The 22,754-nt window shown below is 39.6% G+C and overlaps 1 protein-coding gene across 5 annotated transcripts in view; it reads right to left on the bottom strand.

Annotated features, from left to right (window-relative positions):
• Positions 1–22,754, bottom strand: part of Nmdar2 (glutamate ionotropic receptor NMDA type subunit 2) — a 156,207-nt gene that overhangs the window by 21,507 nt on the left and 111,946 nt on the right. For all 5 annotated transcript variants that reach the window (XM_072304570.1, XM_019050916.2, XM_072304576.1 and 2 more), the window contains 2 exons: positions 13,879–14,017; positions 551–789 (listed from right to left, as the gene is read on the bottom strand). In XM_072304570.1, the coding sequence (XP_072160671.1) occupies positions 551–789; positions 13,879–14,017 (378 nt within the window). The remainder of the gene's footprint in view (positions 1–550; positions 790–13,878; positions 14,018–22,754) is intronic.

The raw sequence follows: 22,754 nt of genomic DNA, 5'->3' as shown, positions 1-22,754 counted from the left end.
TCAACACCAATTCATGAAAACTTCCGCAATGTTGCCTCTCTAAGTGTAGAAGAAAACTTTGACTAAACGTCATGGAATGGTATTTATTTGTTCTCTTTCAAAAAAATAAAATGTAAGCGGAGACTTTTCAACACCGAAATCGAGATACGTGGTCTCGTACTTTCACCGTCCATGTTTTCATTCGGTCAATTCGTAATGAACAAGGACCGGTAACATTGTTTTTAGCTTTTGTTTTTTTTAGATTTTTTAATTCTTTTTGTCGGTTGATAATGGCCGGGAGACCGGTCGAAACGTCTGGTGATTTGTAATAATTATTGTGTGTTTTTTCGGCCTCATCCCCGTCTTTTCATGTCTATTTTTATTCTCTGTTCTCGGGCTGCCATAGTGTACTTTTATCTATATTTTTTATTATTCGTATAGGAAAGTGTTTTCAGGACCTGCGATAATTATTGCGACAATTTTAGACGTGACAATATTAGTTTTGAGTATGTTCGTTGATTAATAGCAGGGTCTGAGGGTTTGGAGAGGTGACGCGCGGTTGCGTACTTACTTTTCGATGTCAGCTTCTTTAGCGACCCGACAAATGACACCGCGGTTCATATTACACTTTCCGGAGACGGGGTCCGGTGGTGCGAGACTGATGTAAGGCGGCTCCTCCAAGAACGTCACCTTCAGGTGGAACTTCTCCGGCACTCCTTGGGGTGGGGTGTGGCTGTTCCCGGGCCAAACGATGTCTTTGATATCCAGCTGCTCCCCCGGTTTCACCATCCATGATTTCCAGACGCCGATCTAAAATTAAACAGTAGGAAAGTTTAACGCTTTCTCGTATACCTCTCCGATCGATAAGCTCACTGACATTAGACGGCCACTGATTTAATCGATGTTAATTTCACTCTGGTGTTTTTTTCCACGGAAAAAAGTGGTAAGAGTTAGGTCTGAACTTGGACATTCCCGATTAATTGTGGTAGTGCCCCAATGAATTAGGTTACGAACCTAAATGTTGCGTTACTACCCCAACTTGAGTTACGGTACTACCTACCAAAATTAATTGGAAAAGTCAATATTATCCAACGAATTGGGGCATAGTTCCACAATTTTAGAAGGTAACCCCTAGCACTTTTCCCCCGCGTCCTATTGTTTTTTATAAATGCGAGGATGATACTAGTGCAGATAAAAAACGAATTATTGTGGGTTGTTTTTGATTATTTTTATGCGTTCACGGTAAACGAAAACAATTTTAGTGTGTAAAAATGTAAAGTAGAAAAAAATGTCACGTCTGGCGGTCTGTTCTTGCGATGCATGAAATGACTCTTCATAAGTTGGATACTCAGCAGCCAGTGAAAAGACTCAAATTTAAACAAATGCAACCGCGGGTAACACGGCTAGAAAAAAACACATGAACCAATACGTTTCGGTGAAAACATCTGTCTCCTTCAGTTGGGTGTAATACAATTTAAAATTAGACAATCTTAAAACCTAGTGCTAACGAGATAACAATAGATAGTAAAACGAGACAACAGCATTATTCATCTCGTTTAAAAGGTACAACCTATATAGTACTAGCTTTTTAAATTGTTAAATTTTATTTCATTCAACTGAGGGAGGATGTGGTGTTTCCAACCAAAACGTCTTGGTTCATGTGTTTTTTTCCTAGCCCTGTTACTCGCGGTTGTATTTCAACGGTGAAACTACCTATCTCGTTTGCAGTGTTTAAAAATCTCCGCTCCCATTAACTTTTTTGAAGGGGACCACATCAGTATCATTCCTTGAAGTTCACACTAAGTTTTCTTCGCTTAGAGAAAATTAGTTTTTCATTTGAACAATACAGCACGGCAGGAACAATGTCGCAAACCGAGATGGGTGGTTTGGTAGTTTCGCCGTCAAGTTGTTTAAATTTGAAATGGCTCGGTGGGTCAAAATCATACTTGAACAAGGGGAACAATACGGTGGCATGCATGAAATAAGTCCACATTATCGCACGATTCCAACCCGGAGATGAGACCTACCAACGCAGAGCGGAGGGATTAGCCAATTACCCCCGTTGCACTGCATTGCCACTTTTTGAGTGGGAGCTCACAAACTTGGGTTTTGGGGAGGAACCAGACGGAACCCGCGTGCCGTTGTATAACTGGCACTACCGCCGATGCAGTCCCTTATTTTAACCCACATATGTCGCGCGGGCAGGCTACGGAATAAATCATCTCTCACCTCTATAATTCAAACGGTAAGTCGTGAGTTACACCTGCATAAACTGTCATTCAAATTGAGCTGGTTTGAAGAATTACGGAATCAAACGTTGGAAGTCATAATTCACTGTAAAGGAGCCAAACTTGGAACATAAATGGATGAAGCGAATTCATCGTGAATCGTATTGCTATAGTAAGGCATCTTTTTACGCAAGAGGCATATGATTACCTCAAAAGTACCAAGGAAAATTGACCAATACACAAAGTTGCCGGTTTTTGGGGCCCTCGAAATTGGGGTTTGCATGCTTTCCTATCCTCAGAATGACACATCAAAATTTTAGACTTCGTATACCAACCGTTTTCGAGATATATATGGAGAAGAAGGCTCACAGCCTCCGATGTACACCCTTCTCTGACCCTTGCCAAATTCCAACTGGACTACATTTTGCAATTAGGAACTATAATTTCTGGCTGAGTTTCGAAACAACTTATGTACCATCAGTTTCCCTCTGCACATAACCTTGTTCACAGATGAGCCAGAAATTATAGTTCCTAATTGCAAAATGGAGTCCAACAGTAGCATGGTATCTGATTGAGGTGTTGACGCGCGGTTTCCGGTGATTTTTTCAGCATCTTTGACTCCTGATCTATGAGGTTAGCCCCTTCCAGGCTCCTCTTATGGAATAGTATAAGTACGTAAAATGAACAATTCGGAAGAAACGTAGTTTTCTCATTCAAATGAAAATGGACTACATTTTGCAATGCGGGACTACAATTTATTTCTGGCTCATCTGTATATGCATAGGGAAACTAATGGTGCATACCTCGACCTCGTTTCTAAACTGTCAAAAATTGTAGTTCCAAATTGCAAAATGCAGTCCAAATATTGCACATATTCATCAGTGCCGAGACACAGCTCCGCGCCACGTGCACGAGAAGAAAATTACGTCCAATTTGTTTCTCATCATGGAGACTCCGGAGAGCTAACTCAACATATGCGACTGGTATTTTCTTTGTGTATTCATATTCCGCAATGATTCGTAATTAAGTCCCCGCGACTCAAATTTTCAAGAGAAATAAAGGAACGTTGGAAAAGCTTGACGAAGACCAAGGCAGAGAACAAAGGCCGACAGGCGACCTTCAGAACGCGAAGGTTGAAAGTTGAATCTGGCGCGACGAAAGGCAATCCTCCTCGTTTTCGGACGTCCTTTCTCTCTCCTTTCGACCCTCGCACGCCTTGGGAGTGACGAGGACGACCTTTTGATCAAAAATAAAACAAAAACCGAGCGAGGCATCTTTTGTGATCACAGTCTCGGACAAAAGCGAAATTCACTGGGTATGAGAGGGAGCTGAGTTGTAAAGATGCTATGTTTTCCCTAAAATATTTTGTCTCCTCCTTTGAATCGATGCTTACTCGGCAAAACTTGGCAGGGAGGGAGGGTGGTGTGGAACTGGAGGAAATAGAACAATGCTCTGTATACTTTTTTCGTTTAGGTTGGGTATCATATTGCACAGCTGATATTCGTGGCTAGAAGTCAGCTCTCAAGTTATAACAAACGTAGAGTGCTAAGATATTTTCAAAGTTTCGACTTGCTCCTGTCGAAGTTCTTGATCACATCGAAGATTTTGGTGGTCGTCGATGGCATAAAAAGAAAGTGAAATGACTTCAAAAGTGATAGAGCGAAGAATTATGAGACTAAGTGCTGGACAGAATTTGTTCAGGGATGAGCATTGAGTCCAATATCTTGGACGAGACGAGCCCGCAAGTATACTGCCGCGCTAAGGAAAAAGGGCGTTAGAGCCTTCAGATGGTGCCAAATTTCCCTTGCAAATCCCTAATTTTCGGGGAAATTTCTAAATATTTTTCTTCCAACTTATTTCAGAGAATTTTGTTCGTGATTTGATCAAAAGCGTCTGAAAATTTCAAGGAAAAATATTAATAACTTTCTTCAGTGGGTCAGTTAATCAAGGGGCTCGGCCCTTCGAATCAAGAAAAATCGGATTGAATCAAGAGTATTTTTTCTTGTCAATATTATGAAGAGTCCTGACTCCAGATCCAACTTTTTTTTTCCAGTGAGGGTGAGCATGGAGTCGAGTATCCGAAACGCGATGCCACATACTCGTGCCACCTCATCAACGAGTCGGAACTGAATGGCTAGCCTTGAACACAGCTTCGTGACTGAAACTCGTGGCGAGAAAGAGAAGATTGATCCGGAGTCTCGGGGCCATTTTGAAATTATGACGGAGAAGAATCAATTTGCACGGGGAAAAAGATTGATAAATCCGAGTGATAGCCGGAGCCCGGTTGACAGGGAACGAGCGGATAAGAAGGGAATCAAGATGGCATAACAGATCGCATGTATAATTCAACGGACAGGTCTCGGCGGTGGTGCGGGTGCTGCGGCTTGTCCCGCTCGCATCCCTGATCCCGGTTTCGGCGGAACAAAGGGCCCGGGTCCGCTCCAAGATTAATCGAGACGGATCGGGATCGAAGGCGACCTCATTCGCCGCGCCGAGATTGACTCTTTCGGATTATTCGCTCTATTTATAAGGGCCCGCCCGAATGAAATCCGATTCCACTGACATCCAGCCACTTTGTTACGTAATCCGGTCTAACCTCCCTTTCACACCCGACTTTACCGGCGTCCCGTGTCTAAACTCAAAAATTCATCGAAATTTCAATAAGCCAATTTCGCTTTAAGCTAATTTTATTTAAGTCCCAAACCTCTTTTGGAAGTTCTATCTAGAGTACCTATATAGCGAAAGTAGGGACAGATCGCTTCATGGAGGGCTTAGGGCCCAAAAGTGCAGCCACCCCTCTAACCAACTTCTAACGCACAAAATGTCACTGCTAGTCTACAGATTCCAATTCTAACCAAGATGGCTAAGAATGCACATAAATGAGCGTTCTTCCGCAAAAATGGGTAAATTTATGAAAAAACTAAGTCAAATACGTGCTTTAAAAACGATGGTTCGTAATAATTGTAGGTACTATTAAATCGCTCTGAATAATTGAAATTCATAGGTTGGCTGCATTTCTGGGCCCTAACTTTATTCGCAGATGCATCGGTGAAGGCCTGATGGATTTTCGGAGTTTCACATCTGTCTATACTCTCGCTATACAGGTAGTTCTATCCCGGTTTGTCTCATCAATTACCAACATCAGTGAACACCGTTGTTACAAGATTCGACCAATCAGATCCGTTGGTTTTCGATAGGTCGAACCTTTTTTAGAACCACCTCGCGAGGTGGTGTAGAAATCACGCACCAATGTTGCGATTCGTTAATCACCGAATCGGAAGTTCCGAACTCAAATAGAGGGACAGCTCGGAGGTTCGGGCACAGAAGCAGTACCGTACCAAGTCTCTAAATAAAATTCGCTTTTTGTGATACGGAACTTATTTTCGATGGTGAAACTGCAGAGATGCGTATCTCAGATGTACTTTCATGTCTTACTTTATTTTCTGCCTGAGAGACTATTGAGCGTCGTTTGTTGATACTTTAACGAGCTTTAGTATGTTTTTTTTTGGCGCGTATACGTAGTATACCGCCTTTGCGATCGTTTCGAACCCTGCTCGATACAATAACCGAGTCCCTTAGTTCCTTACCGAAAAGTGACTACCGCGAACTTCTGAGATTTTCCAAAGCGTGTAAAAAGTTTATTTATCCGTCAATAATTATGATTTAAAGTTGCTTCTCATTCTGGGGCTCTCTAGTTTATGTGCAGTGAATACCAAGAGTCTACGTTACTTGGTTTTCTTAAAAAAAGCCTAAGAGTACGACGCGCTGATTCAAAATATGCATATATAAGCAGAATCAAGCGAGCTGATTCGAGGATGGCTGAGCAGGTCGGCACTCTCGGAATGAGAATTTAACTCCTCCGTTTTGTTCAAAACGTTGCTTTGACAGATCTCCACACCTCTGTTATACTTTTCAAAAGTTGGTACCCGTGCTCTGATAGTGCTGTTCATCTGACAACAATGTCAGTGTCAGCTGATAATAATATTTTTTTCATATGAGGTTAATAAAAAGTTTTCAGTCAGTCTTTGACATCCTGAATAATTGTCTTGGTATTTATTTACTTATTTTACAGAATTATATTTTATTTCTTATTAAAACTAAGAAATACAGTGCAATCTGTGTAAGTGCAATCTGTGATGAGCCTCGAGACTCATTAGACCATTAGCTAAACGTGGCTCATACAGGAATCCACTTACCCCTCTCTTCCCCACGCTCCTGATCACTGCGTCGGCGTCTCGACGAACAATAGCTAATGACGGTCGCCATGCTAGACCGGGATCCTCAGCCCCTCGCCCAATTACTTACGCTTCATTAACCATTTCACCGTCACGCTAGGATTCGCCCAATTTTCAAAAAAATTGTTTCGCGAGTTTTTAGCAATTTTTTCCTTACTTTCCGTTGAAACACGAATTAAAAGAGGTCTCATTCATAAAAATCGGCCAAATAGAAGAGAAGTTACAGTATTCGAAATCCGAAGAAATCAACAAAACTTCTCCAAACAAAAAATAAAATGAAGGGGGAAAAAAAGAAATGTATAAATTACAATTTAATATGATTGACCTCAGAATGTGACAAGCAATTCAATTATAAAAAGGAGAAAAAATTGAGTGAAATTACAAAAAATTAGCCTCTTGCAAGGGGCTTCCTTGTATGAGTTTTGACCTGAAGACAAGTAAATCCCGTTACATTATTAAAACGAAATTGACTCCATAGTTTAATGCCTTAGTTTCTTGAATACGATTATTTTAAAAAAAAATAATCGAAAATTTATACCAGCAATTTTACCCATGGGGTGATTTCCTGAGAGCTGATAATATCACGAATTTCTCATAGAGCCCTTCAAAAATGGCTTGCTTTTTGGGCAGCCGATTCGGCCATCAAACCGGGGTTTAAATGGAAGCTGATAATAACACAAAGCTCTGAGAAAAATTTTGAGATGAGTATAGGAACGGTTTGTAAATTACGAGGAGAGGCGGGCATTCTGTTCAGCATATCGATACATAAGTATTTTCACACGTAGAATTTAATTTTCACGTCAGGGAGTCGACATATTTTGATTTTTGCATGAAAAGACGTTTAAAATAAAAAAATCAAGACATATTTAATACAATTGCATTTATATCGAGTAAATCTCTTTTCAATAATATAACGGGATTTACAATACCGGTGATTTGGGTATTTTAGCCCCAAAATACCTTTAAATCGACTTTATCTTCTAGGAGTTCGACAGAATTTTTCCTTTCTTCGCTTAAATTTTTCCGTAGCACTTTTCTTCAAGAATCTGATAAGATTTTGCTTGAGGCAGATCAAAAAACTTAAATTTGTTCGAATAGCTTTCTAGATTCACAATACACGGTCTCGTCAAGGTGCGTCGTTGACCTTGCACTGTTGGATCGTGAATTCTCTTGTTGTGCTGCTTGCCTTTTTTGAAATCTCTGTAAATGAAAACTAAAGGGGTTGATATGTGCGAGTTAATGACGCGCCTTATCAACACATTGTGTTGGAGTTCACTGCTTGTTTTTTTTTTTTTTTTTTTTTTTTTTTTTTTTTTTTTTTTTTTTTTTTTTTTTTAAATCGGTATTGTGCTTGATCAATTAGGTATAGGTTTTGTATTCTGCCATGCTAAGGAAAAACGCCATATAAGCATTCGAATGTCGCCAAATTTCTGCAGAGAAAATATCTGTCTTGAAGAAAGTTATACATATTTTTCCGTGAAATTTTCAGACTTCGGATCAAATTTCGAACAAATTCCTCCGTAAAATTAGAGGAGCAATATTCACAAATTTCCCTGGAAATTCGTTGTTTTCCGAAGGAAATGAGGCATTGCCTGATAGGTCATATGACGTTCTTCCTTAGCACGGCAGTATTAAGATGTAGGTTTGACTGATATAGTGATCGCTTGAGCGGCAATAAATAACAAGATGGCAACGGAAATTTTACTCGATCACCGAATGAGCTGAATTTCAACTTAAAAGTGTTTTTGAATTTATTCGGATGTGTTCTCAATTTTATTATTCCTGTCCGATCTGGTTTAATATATTGCATCTGAAAGCAGGCAATTTTACTGGAAATTACCAGCAAGGGGTGAGATAACTGGAGTTTGGAAACTGCAGATGACAGATACGGAATACCGGAGCTGCTGAAGCTTTCGTTCACGCCCTTGCAACTTACACCTCCGAACCATCTTCCGAATAAAATTAGAAAAGTTGAGGTGAAAAATTGATAATCATACCTCGGGTTGAAATGAGTAATCGCAACGGATTGAAAAGGGTTTCTAGGGCACTCGAACGATTTGAATGAGAGTTCGTGTATTGATGGCACAAACGATTTCTCGGAGTGGTAGAACACGTTTGCTTAGTCTAAAATAGCAAGTTGGTGCTTTACAAAAACGCACTAAACGCACACAAAGAGTCAAAAACACCAAATGCTTTAAATGCCGAGTTTTCACAATTTCACTAAAAATTTCTCTGCATTGTGCATTCTTGATGATACTTCTGAAATAGATTAATCTTTTTCTAAATTGGACGTATTTCTATCAAACGGAACTATGTGAATTATGACGTGAGCCCCGTTATGCACATATTCTTATGGGTCTCAGGGCTCATGTCTTAATGCACATAGTTCTGTTTGATAGACATACATCCAATTGTAAGATATCAAGGACGCACGTTCTCCGCTCGTAAAACTACGCGAACACAACATTTTATTCGCGTTGATGCAAACTTCATTAAGCAAACTAATTTTTTGAAACTATTCTGACTCACTTGTTTCCATGAGATTTTGTTTTAGTTCCCTCCTCAATTTATTATGATAATATGGTTCTTTTTAAATTTGACGCAAAAACTTTACTTTTTCCACTAAACGTTGAAACGTTAACTTTCGTACATGTTTTTACCACACGAAACTGTAAGCTAACGGTATGAGTAGAAGCAAGCTATCTTTGATCGTCTCCTCCATTCTTATTCTTATACACATTCCTTATCATTCGTGTTCCACAGGAACAAGATTAGCTAGTAAAAGCTTATGAAGAACAAGGTAGATTAGATTTTCAGCTAGATTTTTTGAGGGGGAAGGGATTGTATCTAGATTAAGTAAAATCCGGAGCAGACAGGGAGGCAGAATTTCCACTAAAATGAAAAATACTTGTTTCAATTACTCACTGGAAAAAAAAAAAAAAAAAAAAAAAAAAAAAAAAAAAAAAACAACACATTGGATCAAGGGTCCAGACTCTTGAAAACATTGACAAGAAAAAGGACTCTTGATTCAATCAGATTTAAGCTTAAATCAAAAGGAAATCCGCTCAAATTAAGAGGCTTGGTTCTTGATTTAAGCTTAAATCTGATTGAATCAAGAGTATTTTTTCTTGTCGATGTTTTTAAGAGTCTGGACTCTAGATCCAATAGGTTTTTTTTTCCAGTGCTTAACATTGCCGATTGAGGGCCTAACGTCCCGACGTATCCACCTACTTATTTCTCTTCTCCTCTCTGAAGTGCCCTTCCTGTTTTACGGGATTGGTTTAATCCAGCAGATGAAAACAGGTTACAAGTGAAAAAATTCTGAAGCCATTAGTCTAGATTTTCCGCGTGGACAGAAGACGACAGCGGGACTGTCAACGTTTCCAGCCAATATGATAGAAAACGCTTGTGCGGATGTTTACGTTGCAAACACCGCTAAAAGCATTTGCTTTTGTTCTCCGTACACTCTCATTTCTCTTTTAAAGTCTTGCATCTCTTAAGGTTCAGCTCCGAAGAAAATCGGTTTTGTATAGCTGCGTCCCTTTTAAAGTTTGGCATATTGACGGATTGACCTTTCTAAGCTTCTAGAAAAAGGCTCAAGTTCCTTGTCTGGCAGGCGCTAAGAGTAATCTCCAGCCGGACTCCTCATCACTTGCCGTCCGTTCCCGGACACTGGTGTCGACTCTAATGCCTAGAAGTTTACCCGTCATACGTCTCGTGAAAAATCGAGCGAAGGAGTTGGTTGCGCATTCTCATTTTGCAGGATGGCACTATATGATTGGCATGAAATATTTAGATTTCTTTCTATGTGGAACTCTTTAGCCCACTATTAATAAAGATACTATTTATTGAAAAATATGCTGATAACATGCTGCGGAACGTTTAAATAAAGTTGTAAATTTATAAGAGAGAGAGAAAAAATCAACAATTTTGGTGATTATAACAGTCATGAAATTCAGAGGCAATTCTTGCAAGTTGGCAACACTGTTTTTTCTCGACTTAAATTTAGTGTAAAATTCGACTGGGGTCACGTGCTTTCACCGTAAGCTCAGAATTTTACGAATAAAAAAAATCGTAGTTAATCCCTTCCGGCCTCTCGCAAAATCTTCTAAGGATAATAATCCGTTTTAGTGATCCTCATTATGAGCTTAATTTTGCGAATTTCATTAATTAAACATCATGTAATTCCGCCTTCGTTTGTGTAAACATCATTTCTATGAAGCGGATGCCCGTGCTTTTCGCTAATAGTTTCCAAGTAACACGATTCTGACGGACTACTTTTGAGCATTGGTTATTACTGCCCTCTGGGAAACACTATGGCTGCAGAGATATTTAATTTCATCAGTGGCGATTCCAGCAAGTTAACAACGCTGTTAATTCTCTACTTAAATTCATTAAATATATAGATTCTAACTAAGACAAGCTGCCTTACCTAGATTCGATTGTTTAAACTAAAATGCCAATCTTGGAGGTTCAATATAAGTTAGAACTTCCCCTGAATCTAATTTAGAATTTAGTCTATGAAAATACGAGAAAAAGGATAAAACTTCCATTTTAAAAAATAGTTTTTCCGTTTGTCATGAGGAGTTTTAAGGGTATAGAGTGCAAAATTAAAAGTTAAAAAAAGGAGAATTAAAACTAACCGCAGAAAATCTCAAAAGCCGAAAGCCCAGGAACCTTTAAGGGAATGAATATAAAACAACTTCATCGGCGGATCCAGCAAATTGGCAACATTGTTTTTCTCCATTTAAACGTATGGAAATGTATCGATTCTTGGCGGGGCCATAAGCTCCAAAGAATCGATTATTTCACAAAGGTTTAAATGGAGGGGATCCGGTGTCGCCAAATTGCTGGATCAGCCTCTGAAACACTTTTAGGAGCAAGAAATCCTTCAAAGGTCAGTGACTCCTTTATGATAGTGCGGGTGTTTTATCTCATCTTTAAATGAGGTGAATTTTGGCTACATAAAATACATTGTTTACACGAGTGTGCAGTGGAGCATACTTGTTCTGAGCCTAAACGGGGAGGCCATAAAACAACAGCCTCAATTTCGCCAGCACATCGCCTCTCGAAGTAAAACATGCACGATGGCGTGAGCGCGTTATTACATTCTCGGAAGTGTTTGCTTTGTGGCTTCAAAATTAGAATATGATAAAATGCGTGACGTGCATGAACGTAGCTGGAAAATGCAGCCGGGGATCTCCACGGGATTTGCCACAATGTGCAATCATAATCCAAAATTCCCTCGTCTAGTTACGTTACCTACGCAATACGCATAGAGTCCTTTTTTACTGAGAGTCAAGACAAAAATGTGAATCCATTTCTGATTGGTTCCCGTAATTTAGGCGCTCACAGTGCTACAAACGGGAATAAATATTACATTTTCACCGATTGCAAAGATTATAGTCTGGAATGGACCAGGGAATTACGGGTTCGGCAAGGAACAAACGGAATGAGAGAGAGAACGGAGAAAGGAGTTTGCGAATAGGCCGATTAAAGATTAGAAAAAACGTTCAATTTCTGTAATCTTTATTCCCGTTTGTGACCCCATGAGGGATTGTTGTCTCGACTCTCAGTGTAAAGGGACTCTACTTACGCACTGCCATGCAAAGGAAGAACGCCGTATGAACATTTGAGAGTTGCCAAATTTCTCTAGATAAACTGTTCATTTCTTAGGTAAGTTATGAATGTTTTCCCTCAACATTTTCAAGACTTTTCCGTGGAATTGGGAGCAAAATTTATCTGATTGACTGGAAGAAAAATGTTCATAAGTTTACTAGGAAATTCGAGTGTTATCAAAGAAAATTTTGCAACACCTGAAGGTTCATACGGCGTTCTTCCTTAGTACGGCCTCACAGGTATACAACACATGTTTATAACAAATGAGATATGTTAAAATACTCCATTCAATTGTCAATTCTCCGAAACCTACAATTTTTCCACGGTGATCAAATTAAATTGGTAATACACCAAAAATCTTTCGTAAAAGCCTGGCTATATGATCCTTTTTTCCTTTGGTTGCACATGAAACTGTGCTCTTCAGTAACTTTAGTTTGAATTTGGGTTAATTTTTCTTCTTTTATTGAAGTCACTTCCATATGAATGTTAGTTGAACCGCGTTTAGCAGAAAGAAACCAAGCCACATCAGCTATTGCCAAATTTAACTGAGCAATATAATTTTTTACAAGAGAATGTTTGTGCGAATTTGCGTGGAAATATTTAAGGAATTTGCTTTATACTTTGCAGGAAAATTCATTACAACTTGCACAAAAATCCGCACAACCGTTTTTATGTAAAAAACTAAATTGCTCAATTAAATTTGGCAATAGCTGATGCGGCTTGCCTCCTTTATGCTCAACGCAGTTGATCTGACTTATAAACATTGCCAACGCATTTCAACAACACAACCTCGTCGATGTGACTTGATGAAGTGGTAACCCAACGAATGCAACTAAATGTGCTCAGCGGCCGCTAATGTTGCATATTGCCAAAATTGAAGGCGCTTAGACTTATTTTTGGCACTCATAAAGCGAAAGCAACACTGGAATGCTCTTAGTTCCTTTTTGCAAAATGTAATCCACCTGATAAACGCCATTAAGCGTGAAGCCGGTGGTGGCGCTGACACCAGGCCTGGTTTCTTAACCTATACCCAATTCATCTCAATCGAGTTTCTCAGTCGTATGTGATACATACGAATTTGATGGCAGGAACCTCGTTTAAAAACTACATTTTTATAAATGACAGCCAAAATCAATCTTTTGCTATGGACAAAGAAGACACGAGGGGTTTTGAGGGATCCTATAGGTGGAAGCGGGTGGTTGCAATGGACAAAGGACGTTGGTAGTAGAGTAACTAACGCCAACCGACGCGACAGGAGATCCTTTCTTTAGTCTATCAATCTTACCCCTTTGTCTGTAAGAAACGCCAGCTTCAACCAATGTGATGGCTTCGTTTTCCATATGCAGGGTGTTTACTAAAACTGCAGCTGGATTGTTGAAACTTTAACTGGCTATGTCAGCACGATAAGACAAGACATAGCCCTATCTGCGCCGTGTAATATATCGATTTTTGATTCTTGTCGTGCCGACATAAATTTCAACAATCGGGCTGCAGGTTGGCAAAAAATCAGTACTTTTACAGTACATTCCCAAGAAATTCAGTACCTACTCACCAGAAAAATTCAGTACTTTTTCAGTACCTCCTCCTCCAGTTGACGAGATTCGAAAAATTTTAAAAATTTGAATTTCTCGCTCAAATTGCGACAAAAATGACGAAAGAGTGAGAAAAATTCCGGACCTTCTTGCAGAATTTCCGCACTTTTTCAGTGCTTCCGGACCGCCCTTAAAAAAATCAGTACTATTTTCGGACTTGTAGACACCTTTCTATGTCTATCAATTTAAATAATCAGCCCGCTGGCTCATGAAAAAAAAGCTTACCTCTTCCCAATCGGGTTTGTTGTTGACTCCTGGGCGGAGGTTCATGATTTTGAGTTCGGCAGCTTTGAGGACACCGTCGGCTGTAAATTCGACGTTCGGCTTTCCTTGTTCTCCCTCCACGCTCACGTTTCGTAGGTATCTGGAACATTTTGCAACATGCTAAAATCAATCGAAATCTAAATTTCAGTGAGAATATCTGTTCTACTGTGAGTGCAATGGGGGAACTTTCAGTCGCAATGCGAAGCCAAAACCTCCTACGATCATTAAAAGCCTTTGGCTATGAATATGAGAGGCATCACTCTCCACAGAGGAAAAAAAAGGAGGTGTTCGCATCTTGAGGATTGTATACCCTGAGACGTAGGTCGTGTCGGTACAGCCTGGTCAGCAAAATCCGGAATTCGAAGTATGAAAAACGGACCATAACGTCCGATTTTTTTTGCTTAAATCAGCTCATGATATAATCTCAAACACTTTATGTAGAATGCATTTTTTCCATAAACTACACCATTTCCAAGAAAATCGATGAAAAAAGTCGCCGTAACGACCTACGTCATCAAAAAAAGTTCAAGATGCCCGAATCGCAAAACACCTCCTTTTATTCTCTATGATCATTCTCTAAAATTTGCAAATATGCAGCGTGAGTACATAAACTTTTTTCAGTGTAGCCTTAAAAAACTGAAAAACAGAAATCCATAAGTTACAATCTCCTATTTTTCCACAGTGTACTTCTGTCGTGCTGACGAAGAACGCCGTATAAACCATCAGGCGTTGCCAAACTTCCTCCTAAAAATGACGAATTTTTAGGAAAATTTGGGAATATTTCTCCTTGATTTTTCGTAGGATTTTATTCGAAACTCAATCTACAAAATCCGAAAATTTCAAGTAACTTCCTTCGAGAACAGATATTTTCTGAAAGGAAATTTGGCAACATCCGGATGCTTATACGACGTTTTTCCCATTGGCGTGGCGTGCTTTGCGATACATCGATTGATCTGCCATTTGAAGCGGTGGAAAAGGATCGATAAATAGGGTGTTCTCTACGAGCACCTTAATAATCGATCCTTCACCATAGCTTCGGATGGAGAAATATCGATAATCGATCATTCTCGCCACTGTTTTTTCCTTAGCACGGCAGACTAGTGCCTGATAGTTTGGCAATCGGGGTGACCGTCTATTTCCTCAAGAGTTGCGTCGCGTCCTCGCGTCACCGACACCCCCCCCCCCCTCCCCCCGATCCCACCCGCAACCCAAATGCTCTCACCCCCTGCCGCCCCTTTGGGATCGATATGCTACCGGGCTCTTCATAAACATCCCCTCATAATCCAATTATAAATCCGCGTAATCCTCGGATCGTAACTATTAATGGGACCAAGTTTCCTCCTCTTTCCTCTTTCCGGCCTGGTGACTAAGGTTAAGGTGTTGTTTGTCTTAGCGTCGGCCACGCCCCCTTCTCCCACCCCGCCTTCCCTTGCACACACCTCCTACCGACGGCTGGACATTGGAATTCCTGTCATGAGTCGTCCAACACCACGGCTCCTCATGGCCATGAGATCAGCTCTTCACGGCTAGGCGAAGGGGTGGAGGTGAGAGTTCCCTGTTGGAGCGATTATCGATATTTCTCCTTTGAGGCTAACGTTAAGAATCGATTATCAAGGTGTTCCTTGCGAAAAATGATAGAAAAAACAACTTAATTGGCCCGAAACACAAACAAAGAAACAACTTAAAACGGGACTAAGGCCGCAAAAAATAAAAAGAAACACATAAAATAAAATAAGAAACCCGGGATGTTTCGCAGGGATCACACCCGCATTTTCAACCGGCAAAACAAGAAAATTAAAAGAAAGACACTATGAGCCTCGCCGTTGTTGTTAGGAGACTGACAGTACAACCAAAATAAACGAACAGGTGCAACTTGAAACAAAACACCTGAGTAATCTCTGCTTCGATGTGCTTTGCGGCCTTAGTCCCGTTTTAAGTTGTTTCTTTGTTCCTTGTGAACACCCTGATTATCGATCCTTTTCAACAGGTCTAAATGACAGATTGCAGGGGCGAGGCGTGAACGATCGATTTTCGATATTTCTCTGTTTGAAGCTATAGTAAAGAATCGATTGGACGTATTTCTACCAAACAGACCTATGTGCAAGTGAGAAATATGGGATACGCTCGTTAGTTCTCTTTGCGTAAGAGTGAATGGGAATAATAAAGCGCCAGTGACGTCAGCGGCAATGATCGATCGCGAGCGCGAGGAGAGATCGTCGTCGGGGCGCTTTAACTCATGAGCCCTGTCCACAACGCTCTCTTGCCATGCCCGCGGCTCATGAGTTCCGCATTCAGTTGGCACATAGGTCTCTTTGATAGAATGTAATATCCCGCTTTTCCAATTCTTCAAAAGGAACCACGCCCTCTTTTACATTGCTTCTTAGGCAGCTTCGACGAGCACACCCCATATTTCTCATCTCCACATAGGTCTGTTTGGTAGAAATACGTCCGATTATGAAGGTGTTATTGCGGACACCCTGTTTATCGATCCTTTTCCATAGGTTTAAATGGCAGATCAGACAGTGGCGAGGCGCGAATGCTCGATTATCGGTATACCTCCGTTTGACGTTGTGGTAAAGAATTGGACTGTATTTTGCAATTTGGAACTATAAATTCTGGCTGTTCTGGAAAAACACTTATGTGCATAGGGAAACTAATGGCACCTACGTTGTTTTTAAACCGGGCTAGAATCTATAGGTCCAAACTGCAAAATGTAGTCCAATTGATTATTTAGGTGTTCCTTGCGAACACCCTGTTTATCGTTCCTTTTCAACAGGTTTAAATGGCAAATCGATCGATATCTCGCAAAGCACGTCACGCCACTAACCTGTTGGTGTGATAAGACGCAATGGGGCTTTTATCTTCGAGGTTTTTTGAGGGAGCTTGCAGAGGGACTGCGTTGGACCCCTTGGTTGATTCCTATTTTGTTATCAGGAAATCTTGAAACTTGTATCTATAGAGATAATTAGGATTTAAGAATGTCCCCACTCGGTCTCTTTAAAGTGCTTGGTTGAATCTTTTCAATTTTTCCCCTGGAATTTTCAGAATAAAGTATCGTTTCCACAAAGGTACCATCTAAGATTTGAAGCATATTCAATCAAAACCCACTCCGTAAAAATTAACAAGATCGTCCTATTCAGCTAATTGGGAAAGTTTCAAAACTCTTAGAGCTGTTGAATGACCTAAACTGATAGAAGAGCCATTGATTCATTTTTCTGTCTTTGGGTCTCTCATTAGAGGATTCTTCATAATTTTGCAAAGCAGAAACTCGCGGGTACTGCGCCAAATTATTTTCTTCCTCCACTTAGAACGCCTGCAAATCTTACCTCGTAAAATAACCACAAATTTCTATAGTTTGGTGAAAAAAAAACCTTTTTTTCTTCAATTTCTTATTTTTTCCGCTTTATCAGAGATAATAATTGTAGCGGCTCCTTAAAGTGCCTCAGTATGGTTTTCAGTCTTAAGGGAATAAAGAAATTAAAAAAAAGAAAATAATTAAGAATAAAATAAAAAAAAGAATAAATGAACAATCAGTTTCAACTTAAAGAAGTTGGAGAGCTGAATCGCCAAGATTGAGGTTAAAATTAGCGGAAATTCATCAATTTTGAAACTAAACAGAGAAATAATAGATACCTTGATTGCGAAGTTGCATAATTTCGGAGGCACCAAGATAGTACTTTAGGCCACGTTCTCTATTTCAGATTTTCGAATTTTGAAATTTTGACTGAAAATCCGAGTTTCCTGTCAATAAATACTCCGTGATACAAAGTTTCTCAAAAATCGGTCGAAAAGATGCCGAGATAGCAATTTAGGCTACGTCTGCCATCTTGCATTTCCGAATTTTGAGAAATCAAGTGGAAATTCAAGTTCCTAGTCAAAAAATGCTACCTTATAAAAATTTATCGAGCATGAGCCGCATATCGTAGGATCAGTAGAACTTCACGCAGTGGTAAACGATACCCAGTCAATTTACGTACGGTGGAGCGCCTTCATTTTCGTCAGATACTGTGCAATACCTCCGTGGCGGAATAGTTGCTCAGAGCGCCTTCAGTAGTATCACTTCGACTTGATGGCACATGATCAAGAGTGCGCAGATACACATTTTCTTATCACCACCAAGGTTCATGCCTCAATTTCGACGCTTTAAGTTTTTCACTGCCTATTTTGTGTGGGCAAAAACCAAAATGAACAATTTCAAATTTTTCGTGGTTTTCTCGGGCTCTGATGAGAAATACAATTTTAATGTTTCACTCAAGTCTATTTGTTTGCTTTCGTCGTTAAGGGAAAACGAAAAAAACCGAGAAGTGGTAGTGAAATCAAAAATAACAAAGGATAACGAAATAAGGCAGAAAAGACAAGATTGTGCAGTAAGTTAAATGCGGAAAAAGACAATCACGAGAAAAATAAAAACGAACCTTGTTGCACGCAAATCACATGCACATAATTCCATTTAATTTACTTAATTTAAGAATAGTTCCTTTTAGCATAAATACATCCAAATTCAGACCGGCAGAGCAGAGAAGCACGGTGGCGTTAGAAAATAAAGCCAAAGAAATGGGATTTGAAGGAGGATGAGATAAGAGAGGCTAGCCAAGCGTTGTTGAGGTTCTTCAGGCAAATACCAGCATTTTTCTAAAATTAGATTAAGCTAATTTCAATTTATATTGCTTTTTTTAATTTTTCAATAAGTAAATAGGCTGAAAGTGGCTAAAAACCAATTATATTTCCTCCACCTCTGAGGAGCTGTTGAAAATAGAGCCACGTTGAAAAGTTTCTTGACTGGGTCGGCAAAGAGGTGAAAAAGAGTCTTGTAAACAACTTCTTTAGAGGCTATGGGAGATTCAAATTAGTTTATTATTTTCCATATTCATAAACATCATAATCTACTGATAATTGTAAATCAAATAATTGATTAAGTATTAACTCTACTAATGTGCTACTTTTGAAACGGTAAACTCTAGAAGTAACAACCTGAATCAGTGAACTCAAAGTACAGATTGTTATTTAGAAAGAAAGAAAAACCCTACATATAAAGCTGCATTTGCACTAAATTTGAGAATGAAATTCATGTGTGCTGGACATTTTTGACAGTAGTTTACCACATTTTGCCACGGTTCGTATTCTCTCCTAAAATCCTCCTTCTCTGTAAAATATTAAAACTTTGGAGGTTTACGGGGTTTATACTTTTGAAAGGTATTATGCTGATTTTTAGAAATTTGACTTAACTTTAACTTTTGTTATACTTGGGACCTGATAAGTCTTTAATTTTTGATTAACCTATAGTAAGAAGTTGCTGTCACACTTCATAGAAATTTTTAACCATCGATTGATTCATCACTTGAAAGACGTTCGACTCATCGATTTATTAATCGCTATATCGAAAAACTCTAGCCGCTATTGATAGACTAATTCCCAAGCTGAGAGAGGCTGGAACTCCGCGCCGCGTCTGATAAAACTTTTCGACGGAGAAAAGTTCAATTCGAGGATTTTCGCTGCTCAAGCGAGAGAGCAGAGCTATGATATTATACTCTCCATACAATGTGGCAAAAGTAACTTTGAGGTCAACTTTTACCCATGCTCGCCTCATCACACCACGTCGCGCCGTGCCGCACAAGTAACTACAAGTTTGTTGAGAGGGGAGATCAAATCGGCCTTGTTTATTTGATTCGACACGCGCCTGAATTGGACTTTTGATTGGAATACACGGGTACAGAAAGAGTTGCTAAGAGCATTTGAAAACCAAAATCAAGGACTTTAAATGATGTTTAAGGAGTAGCAACTATCAAAATCAAGAATTTTCTTCGGCGTTTTACAGATTTTTGGAAAAATTTGCGAGGACCGTCAGGACGTAGAAAGAACATTTTAGAAGCGGTTTAAGAGACATTTTATGATTCCCTCTTTTTTACGTTCTCTCTTGTTTGTACAAAAAGAGATAAATCTATGGCACTAAAGCCACACTAAAAAACAATCTATAGCGAAAATAATAAAGTATAGAATGACAAAAAAATTGAAAAATAAATTGATAAAAAAATCGTTAATTAGATGGCGCAAAGAATTTCAATTGAATGAAGGTCATTTGCCAAAATTCAAGGATATTCAAAGACTCAAGATTTCAGAAAAAAATTCAAGTAAATAATGCTCAGGCGTTGCGAACCCTGCTACATTTTGTCTTGAGTATGTGCTACAAACTGACGGTCCTTGGCCTTTCCTCTTCCCAAGTTTTATCGTTGTCGTGCACTTTTTTCAATAGGAGAGAAAAATATTGAAGTAAAATTAAAGTGCACCCAAAGTTTTAGTCGTTTACGGGTGAAAAACATCTATGAAAATGCGCTAATATCTGATTGGAACATTTCTCACACTTCAAGCTTTTTATGCAAAATTTTCTAAAGAAAGTCTATCCACGAGTTCCTTCTTCTCGCTTTATCCTCTTTCGTCGCGGGAAGAAACTTTTTAAGTTGATAAAAATCGGAAGCCTTTTTCTTGATTTTCTTTTATGTTCCATTTGTTTTCAGAAATACTGCGGAGTGAGGAACCTTTCCGTGCATTCATTAACACCTAGCTACCAAACAAACAGGTCAAATTGAGAAAGATGTCGTTTACATTCAATCCTTTTATTCATACTAATAAATTTGATTCTCCGAGTCCCTCTTCAAGACTGCCGTGTTAAGGAAAAACGCCGTATGAGCCTTCAGGCGTTACCAAATCTCCTTCAATTAAATGCAAATTTGCTGGAAAACCTGTGGATATTTTTCTTTCAATTTTTCACAGAATTTAGGTTGCAATTTAATCTTCGGAATGTGAAAATTTTAAGGAAAAGTACTTAGAACTCACCTCCAAAATTAACATTTTATTGAAGAAAATTTGGCATATCTTCAATGTTCATACGGCATTTTTCCTTAGCACGGTGGAACAGGCATGCGAATTGCTTCCGAGTAATATTTTTTTAGAGCATTTTACCCTAGAATTTATCGCGCGGAACAAGTTGAGTGACATTGAAATTGATGGTTCTCACTCTATTTGCTCGCTTCCGAGATTTAATTGCGTGACATTCTAAATGAATCGACACCAAATCGCAAGCTGACAAACAACGGCAAGGTCAAAGGAAATTAAAAAGAGCACACAGAAATCGAGACAAACAGCCCCACTCCATGGAATCGAGAATCGGAAACTGGAAAGGAATGGGATGTCAGTCGTCGCAGGCGGGAGTAACGTAACCTCCGATAGAAACTATGTGCGGATACGCGGTTTTGAGCTTTTTCCACAGGAAAGCAGACGTACATACAACCGGATGAGCTACTAATTGAGCCTCATTGATTGTCAAACGATTTGTCTCTTCACTCTCTAATAAATTACACGCTTTCATTTGAGTGCCCTCTAATAACGGAAACAGCCCTCGCTCCTCCCTCGTCTCTTGTTCAGAGAACTCATCAAATATTGTCCTTTTCTATATATCATTTTGGCTGCCGATTATTTAATGCAATTTCTTCGCACAGCACCTATTCCTTAAATTTGTTTTTCGAAACCAAAAAAGAGGGGGAGAGGGGGGAGAGGGGGGAGAGGGGGGAGAGGGGGGAGGAGGGGAGAGGGGGAGAGGGGGAGAGGAGGGGAGAGGGGGAGAGGAGGAGGGAGGGAGGAGGGGGAAAGAGAGAGAGAGAGCGAAAGAGAAAGGAGGAAATGAAAGATAAATAAAGAGGGAAGAGAGAAAAAAAGAGGGAACCCCCCCCCCCGGCCAAGAAACAAAAGTTAACATTTTCATCTGAAAAAAATTTCATATGTTGAAGGTGGATACTGGTGGCCGTCCATAAATTACGCGACGCACTATTTCGACATTTTGACCCCCCCCCCCCCCTTGTAACGCTTTAGTGACGTAGGTCCCTATCCTTTAACACGTAAAAACAAAATGGCGTAACACTCTCCTCGACCCCCCCGTGCCCCCTTACCGCGTTACGTAATTTATGGACTGCCCCATATGGAGGTTTCAACGATTCCTGCAGATATTGAGTTATTATTCCATGAACAGACCGCTTTCTACGATAAATGTTCATCAGTTTGATTGACTCCACTTTTCCCAATGCCGGAAATGTCCTCGCTGACATTTATCACATTAGAAGTTGCTTCACAGAAAAATGGAAAATCATTTAAAATTTAAATATAATGAAATATAATTCGGATAAAAAAATTCATCCACAACCAATTTATTCAACTATTTTACTGTAATTTCTTTCAGACGGTCAATAAATGTTAAAATATATGTATAAGAAAATCAAATTATCGGGGTTAACCGTTTGATATTAAAGACGATTTTGGCCCTTTGTCAAAGGAATGGAGGGGATTTTTCGATTGACTAAGATTTTCTAGTCATCTAATTCATCTAGTCCATAAATTACGTAACGCTCTAGAGGGAGGGCCGAGGGGGGATGAGGAGACCACGTTACGCCATTTTGTTTTTGCGTGTTTAAGGATAGGGTTATACACAAAAGCGTTACAAGAAGGGGAAGGGGGGAGGTCAAAAATTCCGAAAAAGTGCGTTATGTAATTTTATGGAAAGCCCCCTAGGTCTGCCTAAAAAATTGGAGAGAAAAAATCATTGAAGAACATTCATAGGTCATAAATCGATACAACTGCTACAAGTCTCACTTCTTCTTTATCATCAGTCTGTTTAGGCCAAAGCACTTGAGAAATTCCGATGACCACAATGAATAAGCAAAGTTAGTTGTCATGGAGATATCACGTCAGGCTTACCCTTTTCTTGTAAAGAACTTTCGCTCGGGAAAAAGGGAACATGACAAACTTTGGAAAAACGCCGGGGGCAGCTAACTTTATTTTCTTCCTGTTGC

The sequence above is a fragment of the Bemisia tabaci genome, chromosome 1 (genome assembly GCF_918797505.1).
Source record: "Bemisia tabaci chromosome 1, PGI_BMITA_v3".
Classification (NCBI taxonomy): Eukaryota; Metazoa; Arthropoda; class Insecta; order Hemiptera; family Aleyrodidae; genus Bemisia; species Bemisia tabaci.
This window is presented reverse-complemented; position numbering and strand designations above follow the sequence as displayed.